Source organism: Sinocyclocheilus grahami, unplaced genomic scaffold (assembly GCF_001515645.1).
Source record: "Sinocyclocheilus grahami isolate Dianchi unplaced genomic scaffold, SAMN03320097.WGS_v1.1 scaffold205.1, whole genome shotgun sequence".
In the NCBI taxonomy this organism is placed as follows: Eukaryota; Metazoa; Chordata; class Actinopteri; order Cypriniformes; family Cyprinidae; genus Sinocyclocheilus; species Sinocyclocheilus grahami.
This window is the reverse complement of record NW_015505384.1, coordinates 211,898-230,622: the sequence shown is the minus strand read 5'-3', so window position 1 is coordinate 230,622 and position 18,725 is coordinate 211,898. Positions and strand designations below refer to the sequence as shown.

The 18,725-nt window shown below is 40.9% G+C and overlaps 1 protein-coding gene across 1 annotated transcript in view; it reads left to right on the top strand.

The window, feature by feature from the left end:
• Positions 1-18,725, top strand: part of LOC107595587 (protein PRRC2A-like) — a 27,054-nt gene that overhangs the window by 1,429 nt on the left and 6,900 nt on the right. The window contains exons 2-17 of the mRNA XM_016286023.1: positions 76-77; positions 8,286-8,437; positions 10,599-10,776; positions 11,174-11,270; positions 11,404-11,479; positions 11,892-12,035; positions 12,197-12,447; positions 12,576-12,658; positions 12,767-12,915; positions 13,134-13,236; positions 13,345-13,543; positions 13,687-13,779; positions 13,884-14,427; positions 14,618-14,853; positions 15,244-15,529; positions 15,612-15,834. Of these exons, the coding sequence (XP_016141509.1) occupies positions 8,323-8,437; positions 10,599-10,776; positions 11,174-11,270; positions 11,404-11,479; positions 11,892-12,035; positions 12,197-12,447; positions 12,576-12,658; positions 12,767-12,915; positions 13,134-13,236; positions 13,345-13,543; positions 13,687-13,779; positions 13,884-14,427; positions 14,618-14,853; positions 15,244-15,529; positions 15,612-15,834 (2,777 nt within the window). The 5' untranslated portion in view covers positions 76-77; positions 8,286-8,322. The remainder of the gene's footprint in view (positions 1-75; positions 78-8,285; positions 8,438-10,598; positions 10,777-11,173; positions 11,271-11,403; positions 11,480-11,891; positions 12,036-12,196; positions 12,448-12,575; positions 12,659-12,766; positions 12,916-13,133; positions 13,237-13,344; positions 13,544-13,686; positions 13,780-13,883; positions 14,428-14,617; positions 14,854-15,243; positions 15,530-15,611; positions 15,835-18,725) is intronic.

Genomic DNA, 18,725 nt, shown 5'->3' with positions numbered 1-18,725 from the left:
AATATATATATATATATATATATATATATATATAAAAAGTATGTGTGTATATATATTATTTAAAAAGAAAAAAAGTGGTTGCCAGATCTTTAAGCCTAAAATACCCATAGATTTAATTTAAACAGGCTTTTTTTTTTAAATCAGTCATGGTTATGGTGAGAATTAGAAAGCGTATGTGTTCATCATATAGCCTAGTGTAATTCAGCTGTGACATCAAAAGTCAGAGGACTTAAAGGGGTCATATGATGCTGCTAAAAGAACATTATTTGGTGTAATGAAATGTTTATGCGGTTTAAAGTAAAAAAAAAACACATTATTTTCCACATACTGTACGTTATTGTTTCTCCTCTATGCCCCGCCTTTCTGAAACGCGTAGATTTTTACAAAACTCATCGGTCTGAAAAGCGAGGTGTGCTGTGATTGGTCAGATATCCAGTGCGTTGTGATTGGCCGAATACCTGAAGCGTGAGACAGAAATGTTACGCCTCTCACATACTGTTGATGCCGTGTCCGGCCGGAGCGACGAGACAAAAACATTAAAACCCATTACAAACGAGGCATTTGTTGCATCCAGTGGGGACATAATAGGCCCTTTCGCACCGCTTTAATTCCAGAACTAAATGTACGGTACTAAAGTACTGGGACAATTTTGCGCGAACTATTGTCCAGTACCATTTAAAGGGTTGCATTCGCACCGACAGTGTGTACTAAGAAGTGATGTACGCCGGTCGACAGCGTTGTCATTTGTGCACGGCGTCCAACAATGAAAACAAATAAAAACAGCGTTAACAACAGGAGGATGGAGGACGCTGTGATCAGAGCTGTGTTTTTGTTGGCTTGTTGGTTTGTGTTTTCATTCATGCATGACCGGGTGTTAACCATATTTTCTACTGATTGAGAGAGGAAATACTGCAGTATATTGACTTAGAATACCCTATTTTACTGTCATGATGAGTTAATATTGTCAAAAAATACCACACTAAATAGTGACTAAACACGAACCCTTTTAATACATGTTAACCAGGAGTCACTATCATTTATAATCGCTGCATTGTCTGATAAAATCAACATGCATCTACACTAAAGAGTGGCTATGCGGTTGTTTTGGCTATATTACTTTTTTGACTCATGCAGCGCACTGCCTGCGTCTGAGTAACAAACTAAAAAGTGCATGTGATATTAACAGATGAACTACGCTCATATTTATAATTCCAAACAATCAGTAAACGACAGGTGCTAGGAAATGCTGTTTTGTACTCATTTATTGTCGGGTTGGCTGCGGTGCGGCCAACTGAATGCGCTGCTTCTCTGCCGCTCACTGCACAGAACAGATGCAGAGAGAGAAAAAAAATAATATATATGTATATATTCCGCTGAACACAATATATTTTGTTTTTGAGCAACATACTGAATATTAGGAACAGTAGAATTTGTTTTTTTTCCTTTTGATTTGTTTCCTAAAAAGGAGAAAAATAATGACTGGCATCTTTATTTAACCTGTAATTACAGTTATTTAATTTTAGTTATATAATTCATATACATATCATTTAGATATGTAATTTCATATACATCATTTGATTTAATAATAACCCAATTTGAAGCAAAAACAGAATGTTCTGTTTTGACTAGCTTTGTTAAATTATGCTACATGCCTGAACAAAGCAAACAGCAGATGCTCTGAATGAGATGCAGATTCACTCTCTGACAGCAGGAGGCGCTCATGGAACACCACATACGGCGTTTCATTGGTTACCGCTGTAAACACAGCAGCTGTGCTGAAACACTGCTTTAATATGAACTATACAGAGACGAGATTAAAAGAAAATAAGACAGTCAGTTCCCCTCAGAAACACATTTATATAAACCCCCAAATCAATAGTTCGTGCATCACGAACAGTGAGTGATCTGTCTGCTACAGTATTTTTCTCGTGCGTTCGTCTTCAACGTCTCTGGCCTGTGTTAACGGGCGTTTACAGACTTCATATTTTCACATAAATTACATTTTGGAAAACGATTGCATTGCAACGCAGTTTGTGCAAGTCCAGAACAGAGACAAGTTGCTTGCAATAAAATGAAAAACGGCCGGTTGCCGATCGCGCAAGTTCCAGGGGCAGCTCCTTAAGGTCGGCCATCCTACACACACGTGACTCACCGCTCGCTCGCACCAACAGGAGGAGGAGGGTCGTGTTACTCTCTACACTGCGCTCAACCTGAGGGATTCCTACACTTTCAGTCTTTGAGGAGACATGAAAAACAGCACATTCCGCAGGAACGGTATAATGGAAAATATTATAGGTTTTGAAACCGTGATATTTTCAAATCGCGGTATACCTTGAAACCGGTAATCGGCCCATGCCTAGTGGGAAACACTGCTTCTGTTATGAATGTAATTCAATATTTTAATTTGAATGTCGGATTGAAATGAATATCACTGTTATTAGTCGTTAATCGTTAGCATAAGCGCGGCTAACGCTAATAATATGAGCATTATAATGAAGTTTCTTTATTAACTATTTAATGCTCCTATAACTTTTATTAGGGTAAAAAAACAGGAGGACTTGATGATATTTACTGTTTTTACACACCAGAGGATTTTAAATGAATTGTAAATCTAAAATATGCGTGTTAAGAGAATGTACAAATGGTTAACATTGTGTCATATCAGTCAAAAAAGCAGTTCTGGGCTTTTTTTTTAACAACTTAGTTGTTATTCTTGGCTGAATATCTCTATACGGTTTTAAAAGCCCTTTAAAATTAAATATGTACACAGTTTGGATTAAATGAAAGTATAGTCAATTTTTAATTAGCATGTTTTTGTGTTTTGCTTTGGTACCGAGAACCGTGGATTTTCACTGGTATTGGTACTGAATACTGAAATGTTGGTACCGTGACAACACTACAATCAGTTAAACGGTTTAAAAAGTCACTTATTTATTGTAAGTGTAAACATGGGCTGTAAACATGGGCTGTAAAAAAAAAATTAGAATTTTGCATTCGAATTTAAGGTCTGCGTCAGCCATCAGGCAGCCTTATCAGTGGCGCACAAGTCAAGTCTGCTTTATTGTCAATTCTTCCACATGTACAGCACATACACACAGAGAATTGAAATTGCGTTACTATTGTGATAGGTTTTCGGTCCTTTGTATTAAACTATACATACATGCATGGTGCTGTTTTTTTTTTCTAATTAAGCAACTTTAATTATTTAAATATAAACATTATGCACTTTTTTTCAAAGATAGTCGTGTTATTTTATTACGCTTTGAAGAAACGTGCATAATATTTTGTTCGGTGCGCCCTCTTGTGGCCTCAGGAGAGAAGCCAAAAGCCCCCCCCCAACTGAAATTATGCCTTTTTAAATTCAAATATAATTAAAATTGTTCTAATATTTAATTAGACCATTCGAATTGAGTTTTTCAGTCATTTTGACAGCCCTAAAACATAGCTAGGCTATTTTAGTTCCCCTCACTCCACAACAAAGCCTTTCAATTAACAGTAGCCTATTTAGAAAAGAACAAGAATTAAAAATATAAAAAGCTATAGCTAAACGACAAGCAAAAACTAATTCCTTTAGGCTAAAACGAAACCGAAACCAACGTTGCATCTCTCATTCGACACAGAATCAAATGTTTCTGTATTCGCGATGTATTTGGATGCCAAAATATTATTTATGTAGTCTACTTCAGTCGCGTTCCAATATCCATGTAAAACAACATGGTTTGCATAACATCACGGCGGTACGGTGATGCTTAACGGCACAGATTTTACTACATATTTAAACTGAGTGGTGTTTTTACTGTTTGACTGACTGTATTTTATTATGATAATGAACAGGCTGCATTGTCAAGGTAGCAATTGTGCCGGCGCAATCATTAGAATTTTTTCCTTCTAACAGTGGAAGCAACTACTCCTTTTAGTCATAAAGATAATCAGAATTGTAAAAGGTTTGCCTTTATTTGTGTACATTCACAATAAAAACAAATCTTTGTGCTTTTGTAAAATAAGCCTAAAGAAAAATAGGTTGCCGCTTTCTGCCATCTGGTTTCCTTTCGCGCAGCACAAAAATTAACTGAAACTCCTACTAGGCTATTTGTTGCACAGTTTTTCTTTTGTTTTCTTAGTTTATTAAAGGGGTCATATGATGCGATTTTAATTTTTCCTTTTTCTTTGGAGGGTTACAAGCTCTTGGTGCATAAAGAAGATCTGTAAAGTTGCAAAGACTAAAGTCTCAAATCCAAAGAGATATTCTTTATAAAAGTTAAGAGTCAGCCACGCCTACCTAAAACGACTCGTTCTAACACGCCCCCACATATCTACGTCACTATGTGGGAAGATTTGCATAACGCTGCCCAAATGTTCACACAAAGAAAGAAGGCGTAACTTTTATTCTCGCTGTAGTATTGTTGTTGCCGCCGCCATGTCGTGAAGGCGCTGTGTGTTTCGTTGTGAAAGCGAAACTACTTTGTTTGGCCTTCCAAAAGAGGACGATATCTGCTTTGTCATGCCTGGAGCTGATCCGTGCTGGTTGCTGAGGAAATACTACAACTTTGCGCTGTGGATCACCGGATCTGCTTTCACCATGGACGGAGCGTCCAGCCCGGGGTTGTCACATGTGGTTGCCGCAAGCCCTCCGGTCGGTCCTTCGTCGAATCCACCGGCCGCGCCGTTCTCAAGCCCACCGCCTCTGCTCACTCGAGGCCGCCGCCGCTCACTCGAGGCCGCCGCCGCTCACTCTAGGTCACCGTGTGTGATGTTGTGTTTTGGAAAAGAATGTGTTTTTTGAACCTTAAACCGCTTAAACACATTTCATTACACAAAATAATGTTCTTTTTAGCAACATCATATGACCCCTTTAAGTAAAAATACATTTCTCGCATATGCCTATTTATCGTTATATATAGCTATAGGCCTATAGCCTAGCTTTATTATGTTTTTCTCTGCTCGCAGAAGCGCTGCAGGTGCGTGATGTGATATGAAGACCATGTGAATCCTCATGTTCTGTTGTTTGCTGCTTTTTGCGCATGTAGCCTAAAATTAATCCCAGGGAAACAAATGTTAGTATTTTTTAAAGGGTCACAGACACGTATCCTTTCTAATTTAATTAAATTCGAATTTAAAATAATCTTGTCAGTTAAAGGTTAATAATCGGTTAACGAGCGTCGGTTGTTGGTTAGGAAAAATAACCGAAATGAACATCCCTAGTCTGGTGTAAACATGGGTCGTGCATAGAGGTCGACCGATTGATCGGCTGATTTTTGGCATTTTTAAATTAATTGGCATCGGCTGATTGTGCTGCAAATTAGGCCGATTTTTAGGCAGGCGCATCTGCGGCCAGCTAAGCGTTGTTGTGGAACGCCGTACCGGAGAATCCCTCTCCCTCCGGAGGCGAGAGATGGAGCAGCTCACACTCTACAGCTGCGGCTCGTTCACACACAGCTTCAGCTAATGATGGCAGGGCAAAACAGACCGTTTCGAATGCGTAATTACGTTTTACCCTACTAGAATTGATGCGACCGTGCTTATCATATTCATAAGTGCAACAAGTCATTTGCATGTGAAAGTAGAAACACGTGCAATTCAGATGAACTTCTGGGCTGATTATAATGTGCACGTTAACTTTCCTCATTAAATGTGTCTGTGGGTCCGACAGCCTCCAGTCCACGATGTTATCGCTCGTGAGCTGCAGGCTGTGTAATATGAGTAAACTTTTATTTTTATCAATTAGATTATGGCCAATCGACTTATAGCAGTGTCCGGTGTTTCCCATACATTAATTTATTTGTGGCAGGTCGTCACTATATCAAAACTGACTGCCACAAATAGATTTTCCAAAAGGCTTATACTTCCTTGAATAAACTAAGCATTGCACGTTTCAAAATAAAAATGCAGCGCGGGTATTTTTATATGAATGCATCTTTTTAAAGAACCGGCTGTCTTCAGAGAAGCTTCAATGTCATTTTCATTTCTTCTTTCCTGTAATGTTAATGCATGATAAAGTAGCGTTTGTGAGCGCAGTGCTTAGTTGATTACAGCCATTACCGGGGAAACCGATATATTTCCCACTCAAACATCGCCTCCTGCTGATAGAGAATGAATTTGCATTTGCAAGTCTGTGGGAAACACTGGTGTCTGTCAGCAAGCGTAAACAAAAAGCATGCTTCAGAACAGTTTTGAGAAGGTGCTTAAGTTTTGTATTATTACTATGAATTAGGCTACTACTACTACTAGTACTATCTTGTACCCTGCAGTAAACATTTACTCAAACTCTCTTTTATGAGATGAAGGGGAAAAAAGGAAATCGGCCAAAAAATTGGCATCATATTTTGGCCATCGGCTGCCCTGATTTCAAAATATCGGCATCGGCCAGCAAAACTGACTGCCACAAATAGATTTTCCAAAAGGCTTATACTTCCTTGAATAAACTAAGCATTGCACGTTTCAAAATAAAAATGCAGCGCGGGTATTTTTATATGAATGCATCTTTTTAAAGAACCGGCCGTCTTCAGAGAAGCTTCAATGTCATTTTCATTTCTTCTTTCCTGTAATGTTAATGCATGATAAAGTAGCATTTGTGAGCGCAGTGCTTAGTTGATTACAGCCATTACTGGGGAAACGATATATTTCCCACTCAAACATCGCCTCCTGCTGATAGAGAATGAATTTGCATTTGCAAGTCTGTGGGAAACACTGGTGTCTGTCAGCAAGCGTAAACAAAAAGCATGCTTCAGAACAGTTTTGAGAAGGCGCTTAAGTTTTGTATTATTACTATGAATTAGGCTACTACTACTACTAGTACTATCTTGTACCCTGCAGTAAACATTTACTCAAACTCTCTTTTATGAGATGAAGGGGAAAAAAGGAAATCGGCCAAAAAATTGGCATCATATTTTGGCCATCGGCTGCCCTGATTTCAAAATATCGGCATCGGCCAGAGAAAAACCCATATCGGTCGACCTCTAGTCGTGCATAGGCATAGCTTGACGTTTGAGCTTGGGGGGGCCAAACCAAGTCGGTCGATTTGGTCTGTCGCACTTTTAAACACATTTTAGTTTTGCTATAGTAAATCTACAAATTCACACTCTGATTACATACAGCAGCAGCAAGTATGCGAGGTTGTCATGGCGACCAGATACATTGCAAGTGAATTATGGCTGCACTTTCTATTTTGCCACACTAAACGTGGTAATAAACACTTTGAAAATAATGCACAATAAACTAGGGATGCACCGAAATGAAAATTCTTGGCCGAAACCGAACAAAATTAAACACTGGGCCGAATACCGAACACGGTTTTTCAAGTTTCCACACCCCTAAAAGAGACTTCTTTTAAAACATTAGAAAATATTACAGATCCTAATTTGAACACTGTGTGAATGTTATAATAAATGTATTAAAACAGAGCTGTTGTAATGATTATTATCATTATTATTGTCTTACTTTTTATTTTATTTTACAGAACAACAGTAAAATTACAATACTAACATTTATGAATGTTGATAAGTGTTCTTGCTTTTTCTCAACTTTTATTTTGGCAGAAACGCACAGGAAGATCTCAATGCTTATTTTTGTTGACAACAGATTTATAAATGAGTCATTACGAATACGCCGTACGTATCGCATGGTCACATGCCTTGTAAAAATTCAAAAACATGTGACTGAGCAACTGACGACTGTATCAGGGCAGATTTTCCTCGCGCTTTGAACCCTGGTTAACGAGCAGATCTGCTGCGAGTTCGTGCAGCACTGTCAGAATACATGCGATGCGCAGGTGTATTAGAAAACATAACGTTCTGCAGTTTATTTATTAATTAAGGCCATTTCGCGATTTCAATCATCATACAGTAACCAGCAACAATCCCCCCTTCCTCTTCTCATTGAAGACATGCGATGCAGTCCTAAACAGTCTCTCGCTGTCGGTGTTTGTAATGATTTTTGCGTCTTTCTCCGACAGTTTAAATGCTTCCACACTGCTGACGTGTGTGCTGCATAATAAAGAGTGCACGCCTCTCACTCTGCGTGGTTGCTATTTGATCGCGTCATATCATTGTTCGTTACAATTTATTCTGTCTTTTCGCATATTCGGCCGAACACCGAAAGAGCTTTTTTTTGCTATTTTTGGCCTGTTGCAGTAAAACTTAAATGACACAAACACCCTCCCTTCATGCCTACAATTGGCTGTTCAGTTCAACATTCATTTTGATCCTGAAAACATGGGAACACTTGAAAGGGAACACCCTTCGACTCGGCATCACATTCTCCCTTTTCACTCTCTCTTTCTCTGTCAGTCTCAGGACTCACCATACTCAATGAGCGTACAGCGCAATGTCAGAGCGCTCTGGGCAAACGGCAAAGGGGAAGGATGGCAAAACCAAGTATGCGTCTCTCAACCTGTTTGATACCTACAAAGGAAAGAGCATTGAAGCACAGAAGCCTGTTGGTGAGTTTGCATTGACTAGAAGCTTATGTTTAAAGTAATTTGTCCCTATCTGTTTGTATATAAAGGATTTGGGGTTAAATTGATGTCAACACAAAATCAAAATGGACCCTGTTAACTTTTCTAATGCACATTTCTTAATGTTCACAATTCTGAACACAGTTTTGAACACTTGTTTAATATCTTGTTGCAATCAGAAATACGTCACATGAAATGGGTTGCAAATTCTGTTTCATGTTGATTGTATCTGAATATTGTCATTGGTTTCTAGGGCCCTATGAAGTCAGGTCTTTTTCCTGTTTTCCGATTTTTTTCCCGCTTTAATTATTATATTAACTTAAGTAATCAAAAAGCATGTCTAATTAATTGAAATCTTGAAACCCATACAATTTATCAGCAATTTATTAAAGGTTTAACAAAAATTTAGTTTTTAGGGCCCTATGAAATGTTTTCATTTTCCTCAAATTCTGTGTTTTGTTCTTTTTCTCTGGATTCCGCTTGAAATAGTTTCATTAAATTTTAATAATTAAAAAGCTTGTCTAAAAAAATGAATTGATGAACAGTTAACAATTTAATAATTTATTTAAATGGTTACAATAGGACCCTATGAAATGTTTTATGGATTCATGATTTAATATAAATGTATTATCAAAAACGGTGGTAATCAAATAAAGTCACAGAACACGAACAATTAATTTTTTCTTTTAAAATGTAACTACATATAAAATTTATAGTAATTTTAACAAGTTTTTTTTTTTTGGCAGACAAAGTGCTGCACAACAGAGGTTTGTTATTAAAATAAAAAGATGGATGAAAAATTGAGACATTCCTTAAGTTTTCTTATTTTTATTTTTATCATCATTCATTTAAGAAGTACATTCTACTGTAAAATAGTAATGTAGTTCTGTCACAATTTCTTCAAGTTAAACAGAACTTTTATTTTGATTGGTTGTTGTGTAGACTTTTTTGAGTTTGTGTGTATGTATATATATATATATATGATGACGACAGTTTTATCAGATTAAATGGTGAAATGCTTAAGTGAACTCTCAAAGCCGCTCTGGAGATGAAGTTCATGTCCTCATACAGTGAGACAGCAGATGCTGAAAACACCATGAGCATCACGCGTGCTTGAGTGTGTGTAGTAGATGAAACTGCAAAAAGACTGCATGTTTCAATGTGAATTAGTGGTGCACTTTGTTTATGGACAATAGTCCATATCACAATTTAATTGTGTACAGCCCTACTTTTGATTTACTCAACCAAAATGTGTGAAATTCAGTCACATTCTGTGTTCTACTGTAAATTCCATTTTTTATGACTGGATTCTGTGATTCCATCCGTGTTTTCTGCATCTTGGGAATCATATGGCCCTGGGTTTCCACTGCAAAACACTTAATGTATTAGCAGGAGGTGATGGCTGCTGTGCCGATAGGACTGATGGAGTTCATCTGTCTTTGGCACAACTGTGTGATACAGCTGTTGCATATTAAGACAGTACAGTCCTTTACAGTGTGTAATCTAAGAACATAATCTGTCTGGCCTTTCTGAAACAAAGCGGCTTCATGTTCATTGAATTCTAAGTTTCTAAATCCCACTCTGGATCCACCCTAGTGTTATTTAAACCGATTCCAGTTTTGTCAGCATTGTCCAGGGCAGCTCGCTGAACTTTTAACGTTTGACCCTAAGACAGAGTTCTTCTTGCGATCATCGTTTTCCCTGCTTATGTTTCATTCAGTAGCTGAACTACCAACTCTAAGCAGCTGTCCCTGTCTTCCAAAATACAATTCTCCCAGCTCTCCAGGCCGCTTGGCTCCTGGAAACAAATAGGGGATTGAAAATGTGTTTTTCAGCTTCTGCCAACCGCCATCAACTGCTCTGTGCAGTGCTCAACATATTTTGCATGGGCCAAGTCTGTCGTGAGAGTGTTAAAGTGGGATTTTTGACCAAGTCAGTTTTGAGTCAACCACTTGAAACAAATACGCATAAGATAGTTTTGCTCCTTTCACTGGCCACCCAAGCATTCCTAAGCCATAATGGATGGAGTTTGATGGTCTTGCACATGCCGCAGTCTCTCCTGCTTACTCTCAGGCTGCGTTCCTCAAGACAGTATTGGGTTTCTGCGCTTGTTTATTTACTACTCCTGTCACTCTTCTACTTTCAGTTGCCCCTCGTCATGGCTTACAGTCTCTTGGTAAAGTTGCCTCTGCACGGCGCATGCCCCCCCCTGCCAACTTGCCTAGTTTGAAGGCGGAGAACAAAGGCAACGACCCCAACGTCTCACTCGTTCCCAAAGACGGCACAGGATGGGCAAGCAAGCAGGAACAAGCGGACCCAAAGAGGTAAGGCATGTTCTCCATTTTGAAGGAGCTACAATGTATGATGATATTCTTTGAGTAATTCAATACACAATAAATACAAAACCCCTATCTGCTCCATCACCATCAATATAACAGTCTACGGTGTAAAAAGGTGCTCAACAATGCGATGATTAACTGACAATGTGCTCTAATGGTGCATCGTTTTCACTATGGACCACCCAGATCCTTAAATCAGTTTGTTTGTAGAGAAAAATCACATCAAGTCTGGTTTTGATTGGACTGTAGAAAACTCAGGCAAAGGCATAATTATCTTTGGAGACCTTCCATCCTCTGCTGTCTGTGAATACAGTCTTGATTGGATACATGTCTATGCCTGCCATGTAATGTCTGTTGTTTTTGTTTTGATTTTTCCCTGTAGTACCGATGTATTGTCAGAAGCGCAGCCGGAGTCGCAGCAGCCTGTGGTCTCACAGACGTCTGCGCCGAGCATGCCGAGAACACCCCCAGCTCAAGAGGTGCCATCACACAAACATGAATAATCTCCAATATTATGCATGTTTTTCAACAAGTTTGAACTAATGAAGCCCACATCTTACAGCTGTAGTTGTTGCATGACAACTATTCTTGACAAATTTGTATGTCTCTTAGGCCCCAACTCAAGCTCTAGCCGCAGGGCCAAGGTCCTGGGCTCCGGCCAGTGTTACACTTGGAGTACAAGGAGATGGTAAGATACAGTACCAAGAACATGCATGCAGATGACAACTCGCTGTGTGTACAGTATTTGAAACAAAAAAAAATTGTGAGCTTGGCAGGCTACAGTTTCAAAGTAGTAAAAAAAAGTTTCCTATATAAAGTATTGGTTTAATTATATAACCTTTTTTATTTTTTTAATCAGCAGTATATCATGAAACTTGAAATCGAACATTGGTTGAATTACTAACTTCATTTCTTAAGGATTATTAAGAAATGTAAAATTATCGTTCTTTAAGTCCAAAATGTCAGTGAACACTTGCAGTAAAACTGTTGTTGTTAATTTTTGTTTCATCATGTGATGCATGGACATGAGATGTGACGTTTGTAGTGAAGGATCTTCTTCATACATCAAGGAGATTCAATTCCCTTTGCTTTCTTCACAGGTGGAAAGGGATCAAACCAACCGTCGCCATTCTCTCGCGAGGAATTTCCCACCCTGCAGGCGGCTGGAGACCAGGACAAAGTTGGCAAAGAACAGGCCACTGCAGATCAGTGGTATGGGCCAGGACCAAGCCTCCGCCCCCAAAGTAAGCATGATAGCCCTTCTCTTCTTTCGATAACTGATGTGGTGATTTGTGTCTTGGAGCATGTGGTACTCATATCTGTTATCTTCTAGTGCTTCTGATTCATATTGGCTCACGTATGTTAAGCAGTCTCTCGATAAATAATTTGTTGCTTTCTGTTCCAGACGTAACAAGTTGGCGGGATGGTGGGGGCCGGGCATTGGCACCCACCCTGGCTGGGGAGGCAATTGCGGAGGGCGGTGCTGGGGGAATCATGGTGATGGAGGGTGCTGCTGGGGCCCCTCCCATCCCACAGCAAAATGCATCTTCTCATGGGCCGCCTAGAACTTCCCCAGCCAGCAACCCCGCACTTCCCCTCCCCCAGCCACCTATTGGCCCGCAGTTCCAGGCTTACAGAGGCATCATGCCTCCCTTCGTAAGTTTTGTAGCATTTTCATTTTGACCCATCTGTAGAGAATGTCTAAAACTATGATTGATTTGTTCAATGCCTTTCATAGCCTTTGTTCATAGCCTTTGTGTTCTTTCTGGATGTTTTTTCTCTAGATGTATCCACCATACCTGCCCTTCCCACCCCCTTATGGTCCACAGGGACCTTACCGGTACCCACCCCCAAATGAGGCCCCTAGGTAAGAATATTTATATGCGTTCAATTGAGTAGAAATTCAACTACTAATATTTATTTGTACAGTCATCTAGTTGGCTTTCCTAACCTCCTTCTGACTACTTCTTGCCAGGTTTTCTCGTTCCCAGGGTGGAGTAGGGCCAGATGGGCGGCCCCCTGGAGGCCCCCGGGGTGAAGTGGTAAAACGCCCATCCATCCTCAAACAGGATGACCTGAAGGAGCTGGATGAGCTGGACCATGATGGAGATGAGGGTTGGGCTGGTAAGAGGAAAGCTTTCAATTACTCTGGCACATTAGAATGGAATAATTGGGTAACTCGCCTATCAGGAGATTTTTGTGTTTTTTGTGGTTGTTTACCAAGTGACAGTGGCCAAAAAAATGTAACCCAGCATTTTTATTGTTCTTTCAATATTGGTATAGCGGTGCAACATATAACTACAGTATAATAACCTTTTCTTGGTGATTTGCCTTGTTTCTAGGAGCACAGGAGGAAATTGACTACTCCGCAAAATTGAAGTTCAGTGATGATGAAGGAGAGGATGATGGGGAAGAGGAACGGACTGAAAACAAAAATGGAACCCGGTAAGCATTTCCGAAATGCTTTCCCATTGGTTGATTAGTTTAACTCTTTGCACACAGAAGTTTTTTTTGAAAACTTTTGTGTTTATATTATACATTCCGTTGTAACAGGGAGTCAAGGGAGCAGCAGAGATCCCAAGATGGGCCTGCACCTGTTTCACGTTCCCGGGCATCCGACAGTGGAGGGGATTCGCGCCGGACCCCTCCTTCCTCTGCTGAAGATGGCTCCACGTCCCCCTCCAGCAAGCCAGGCTGGGCCGAGGAGGGTGGAAGCAGCTGGAGCAGTCAAGCAAACACAGGATCTTGTCAGGTATGCATCTCGTCTCCCCATCCAGGTGCAAGCCCTTGGTACCACTGGTCTTTGCCAAATAATGTGCAGTCACTGTGAGGACAGGAACATGCTTGTGGTGTTTCCTGGATGACTCGCTGATTGATACATGTACCCCTATGCAGGGGCGTAGGCCTGGACTAAGTGGCCCAAGGGAGCAGCCCTCCCCCCCACCAGGTCCGCTTCTTGGACAAGGGCCCTACTCCTACTACCACCAGGTACATGGGGAAAGGGTCCAAGAAATAGGACGGATACGACATGAAGCACTAGCTTGGTGGTTGTATTGGTGAACTTTAGTTTATAAACTGCCTTCTGTCAACAGGACCGTCCTTCGAACCAGTCGCCAATCTCAGGCCCCATCCTAGCCCCCCAGAAGCCCAGTGGTGCCCAGGCACAGCAACAGGCGGGGGCAATGCCTGGTGGGCCGACCCCTCCACCCTCCAACACCCTGCATCCCCAGCAACAGGGTGAGGATGAGGATGAGACATGGCGGCAAAGGAGGAAGCAGTCATCAACTGAAATCTCTGTTGCGGTAGAGCGTGCCCGTCGGCGGCGTGAAGAAGAGGAGCGGAGGATGCAGGAGGAGCGCCGTGCTGCCTGCGCAGAGAAGCTGAAAAGACTTGATGAAAAACAGCAGCAGCAACAGACTGTGAAACCCAGCACCCCCAGTGATGCTCCAACCAACAGCCCTAGTCCTTCCTTGTCTGCACCTGCTTCGTCTCCTAATGTCAGTCAGCCACCATCACCCTCTGTGGACACTGAAGACCCTCCTCTATCATCCACTCAGGGAAGCGGCACAGCACTAGGGTTGAATATTAATAACAGACAACGGGCTGGTAGCAACAGCAGCCATGACTCCAGCACTGGTTAGTTTTCCATAAATAGTTACAAAAAATGACTAGTGCTTTTGTTTGAATGGACAATGTTTCTTCATTCAGACACTTGGTGGACTTTTCTTGGTCACTTTCTGGTAGAAGTTGATGAGCAGAATACAGTATTTGTTTTAAATAAGTTTAAATGTAGTATGTAAGATTTTATGATTTCGTGTTCATTCAGAATCTCAGCAGGCTCTGCAGCCTCAACCCACCCAGCATCCACAAACCCTGGATGTCCCAGTGCCTGGAGATGCCAAGGAGGAACCTGTGGTGCATATCCGCACTAGAGGTGGAGAGGACACAGTGAAGCTGGTTGAAAATGTTGGTGGAACAGGACGGCAGGGAAGTTGTCCATCTGGACAGGGCTTTTCCAAGTATCAAAAATCGCTTCCTCCTCGTTTTCAGAGGCAACAACAGGTTTGTTTTGTGTTGGATGTTTTGTCTCTAAATATGGAAAAAGTCATATCCATTAATCAATGTATATTATGAACATGACTCTCACAATTAGTGCTACAGTTGATGTATTAAACACATTAGATCTCAGAAACTGTTTGAACTGTTTTAATCCCCTCAAACTAGAATTTTTAGACACATGTGACTGAGTCCGTATTTTCATAGAGGAGTTATGTTAATTTGATATAATAGGAGTAAACTACCTTCATACCCAAGCAAAAATGTAAAGAGCATTTTTATCTTTCAACATACTAACAAACATATGTCTGTATACTCGGGTACTTGGATTAAAGTTTGATAAACATAAAAAAATACTTTTTTGAATAAAATGTGGTCTGTATCGTTTGTGGACAGGAGCAACTTCTCAAACAGCAGCAGCAGTGGCAGCAGCAACATAACCAGGTTGCCCAAAGTCAGCTCCAGTCCCAGCCTCAGAATCAGCAGGGCCCCTCCCTGGGTGCCACACCACAGTCTGGGCCCAAACAGCCAACCCTTTACCCACCTGGCTCAATGGGACGTCCTCCACCTCTGCCTATGAACTTTGATCCCCGCTGGATGATGATGCCCTACATGGATCCCCGAATGATGCAGGGACGTCCCCCACCCATGGACTACTACACTCCCAGCATGCATCCTTCTGGTTAGTAAATAACTGAGATCAACTGTGAATATTAGTCAGACAGTCTTGTTGTCCAGAGATAATAGGGGCTTTTATGTTTCAGGGATGATGAGTCGAGAGCGTTCTGACTCGGGTGGCTCTGGGTCAGATCAGTTTGATAGGCAGCAGCATGGTGGACCCCCTCATCCCCATCGTGGCACACCTCCAATGGATCCCAAACTGGCTTGGGGACCAGATGGTTTTCCAGGGGGTACTGAGGGTCGAGGTCTAAGCTCCCCCCTACGGCAGAAAGCTGTCGAGGAAGAGGAGGCTGGCAAAGGTCAAAGGTAACAATAAGCTTTTTTAAACTTTATATATGTTAGGGCTGGACCAGAATATTTGATTATTTGAATATTCGTTCGGTGGGTTGGCATTCGATTTTCAATTTTGATATTTGAATATTTTTTTTTTCTCGAACACCTGGCATCCCCCGTGAAACGGTTCTCATTCGCGCTTGAATATGAATCGCCCATGAGAGAACGTCATGATTCAGTTAATCTGGAAGAGGAGACAAAAATGCGAAGACCTCAGCTGTGGGGGAGCACTTTAAATTGAGTGAGGACAAGACAAATGCAGTGTGCCAAATATGCAATTTGAAACTGGCCTACCATAACAGCACATCAAGTTTGAAAAATCTGTAAAATTTCTGTAAGTAGTATGCCTATAGTATATTGTTGGTGTAAAAAAACGAGCTGCTTTTATCCGCCATGTTAATCAGTAATTTTACACATGATAAAAACGTGCACTTAATTTGCTTGGAAAATACTTACGAATACAGCAGTCATAAAAAACTTAATAATTTGTCTATGCTACCGTGTTCTTTATTTATTACAGTTCGTTGAACTTCGTTCATGTATTTTTCGTTCTTCTTTTATTTAAATAGCCTACCCTTTTGCAGTGTCAGTAATTACTGTGCTGCTAATTTCTGATTTGGGAGTGATTTGTTTGTTAGAAAATTGTTAGGCTACCTTATTAAAAGTATTGCTCTTAACAGACCTGTGTGTTTTGTATCACAAGTACAGTGTCCGTTCTCGGCGCGCCGCTTCTGGCTCGCGGTGTTCTGTCGGTTATTAAAAGTTTATTAATTCTGAACATGTCGTGTCCATATTGTAGCAAAATGCCATATATTGTTGGTGTAAAAAAACGAGCTGCTTTTATCCGCCATGTTAATCAGTAATTTTACACATGATAAAAACGTGCACTTAATTTGCTTGGAAAATACTTACGAATACAGCAGTCATAAAAAACGTAATAATTTGTCTATGCTACCGTGTTCTTTATTTATTACAGTTCGTTGAACTTCGTTCATGTATTTTTCGTTCTTCTTTTATTTAAATAGCCTACCCTTTTGCAGTGTCAGTAATTACTGTGCTGCTAATTTCTGATTTGGGAGTGATTTGTTTGTTAGAAAATTGTTAGGCTACCTTATTAAAAGTATTGCTCTTAACAGACCTGTGTGTTTTGTATCACTAGTACAGTGTCCGTTCTCAGAGCATATAAGCCCTACCCGCGTGAGGCGCGCCGCTTCTGGCTCGCGGTGTTCTGTCGGTTATTAAAAGTTTTATTAATTCTGAACATGTCGTGTCCATATTGTAGCAAAATGCCACACTGCACTCCCTTGGGTCCACAGCAACACACCCGCCACGCGTGAAGCCGATTGGATGAACGGTTCTCAACAAAATAAAAATGCAAACAGACAGACACACAGAGATTTCTGCCTTTATTAGAGAGAAGAATATGTTCAGCCCCCTCCCTCCGAAGCTTCTACTATTCGGTGTTGATTACTACCGAAGCTTTGAAGCTCAAAAAATGGTATTCGGACCAGCCCTAATATATATACTGTGTGTGTGTAATATATATATATATATATATATATATATATCAGGGCTGCATGATAAATCACATGCGATTATAATTGGTATTGCTTCATTTACAAGTCTATTTGTGGTTTAACTCAATCTTACTTGTCTCTCAGTTTTTCTAATACAAACGTGCGCTATAAACTTTGCTCAAATGATCTGTTATATTTTAAAGTTCCTCGGCACCCAAAACAGTTTGGCAAGTACTGTACCTGATATATCCAAAATAATTGATATTGAATCAAATCCAATCGAAAGCTTGTGAATGAGAATCGAATCGTGAAATTTGTGTCAAAACCCAGCCCTACTATATATATATATATATATATATATATAAATATATACACATCAAGTTATTTTATTAAACCAGTTTCTATTAAAATTCTTTATTCCATATTTCTTTAATTAGTTTCAGAATCATGACACATTTTTCTTTTTTTTTATGTTTCTAGAAGTGACACTCCTCCAGTACTTATGCGGGAGGGAGTCACAGCTCCCATCCAGCCTCCCAGCTCTCCATCTGGCTCATCCAACCAAACCCCACCACCTCTTGGGATTCAAGTTGGGGGCCAGGGTGCTAGCCACCATGCCCATCATCAGCCCTTTATGGGTGGGCGAGGAGGTTTCAGTAACTACCCTGACAATGGATCCAGAATGGGCTCCCACCTGCAGCAAAGGGCCAGCAGTGGAGGGACATTGCATGGTTTTGGCCATCAAGAGGGTAGTCAAAAGAGCCAGATCTGGGGGACTCCTCATCTCCATTATGACCGTAATAGCCGTTCTGATCACTCGTCCTTGGAGACCAACTCGCATCTCCAACACCATGGTCCTCCCGCTCATGCCCCTAATTTCTCTCTTCATCCTCATAAGCAAGAGAATGGCAGAGAGCGAGAAAAAGTGGGGGAGCCAAAAAAGAGTGACCCTTCACCTCCACTCCATCAGCTGTCCCTTTCCCCTTCCTGTTCATCATCATCATCTTCCTCAGCTAGAGAAGATGGTAGTGGAAAACAGTCACTACATAATCAGGTCCCACCACCGATTGAACATGATATTGGATCTGCTCATGCTTCAGGATGGAAACAGGAGAAGATGGGAAATACGCAAAATCAGCCTCCACAGCATTCTGTGCAGCAGCACCACCACCCTAAATCCAACCCTCGCAGTCGGGAGCACAAAACTGAAACACACTGGGGCCCGAGGCCTGGTAGCAGTAGCGCAACTGGGGGCCAAACCCATAACAGAAAGGCTCCGGGCTCTGGAATGAGTGGAAATACTGAAGAGCCTGCAAATCATGGGGCTGAGAACAAATCCTTTACTCA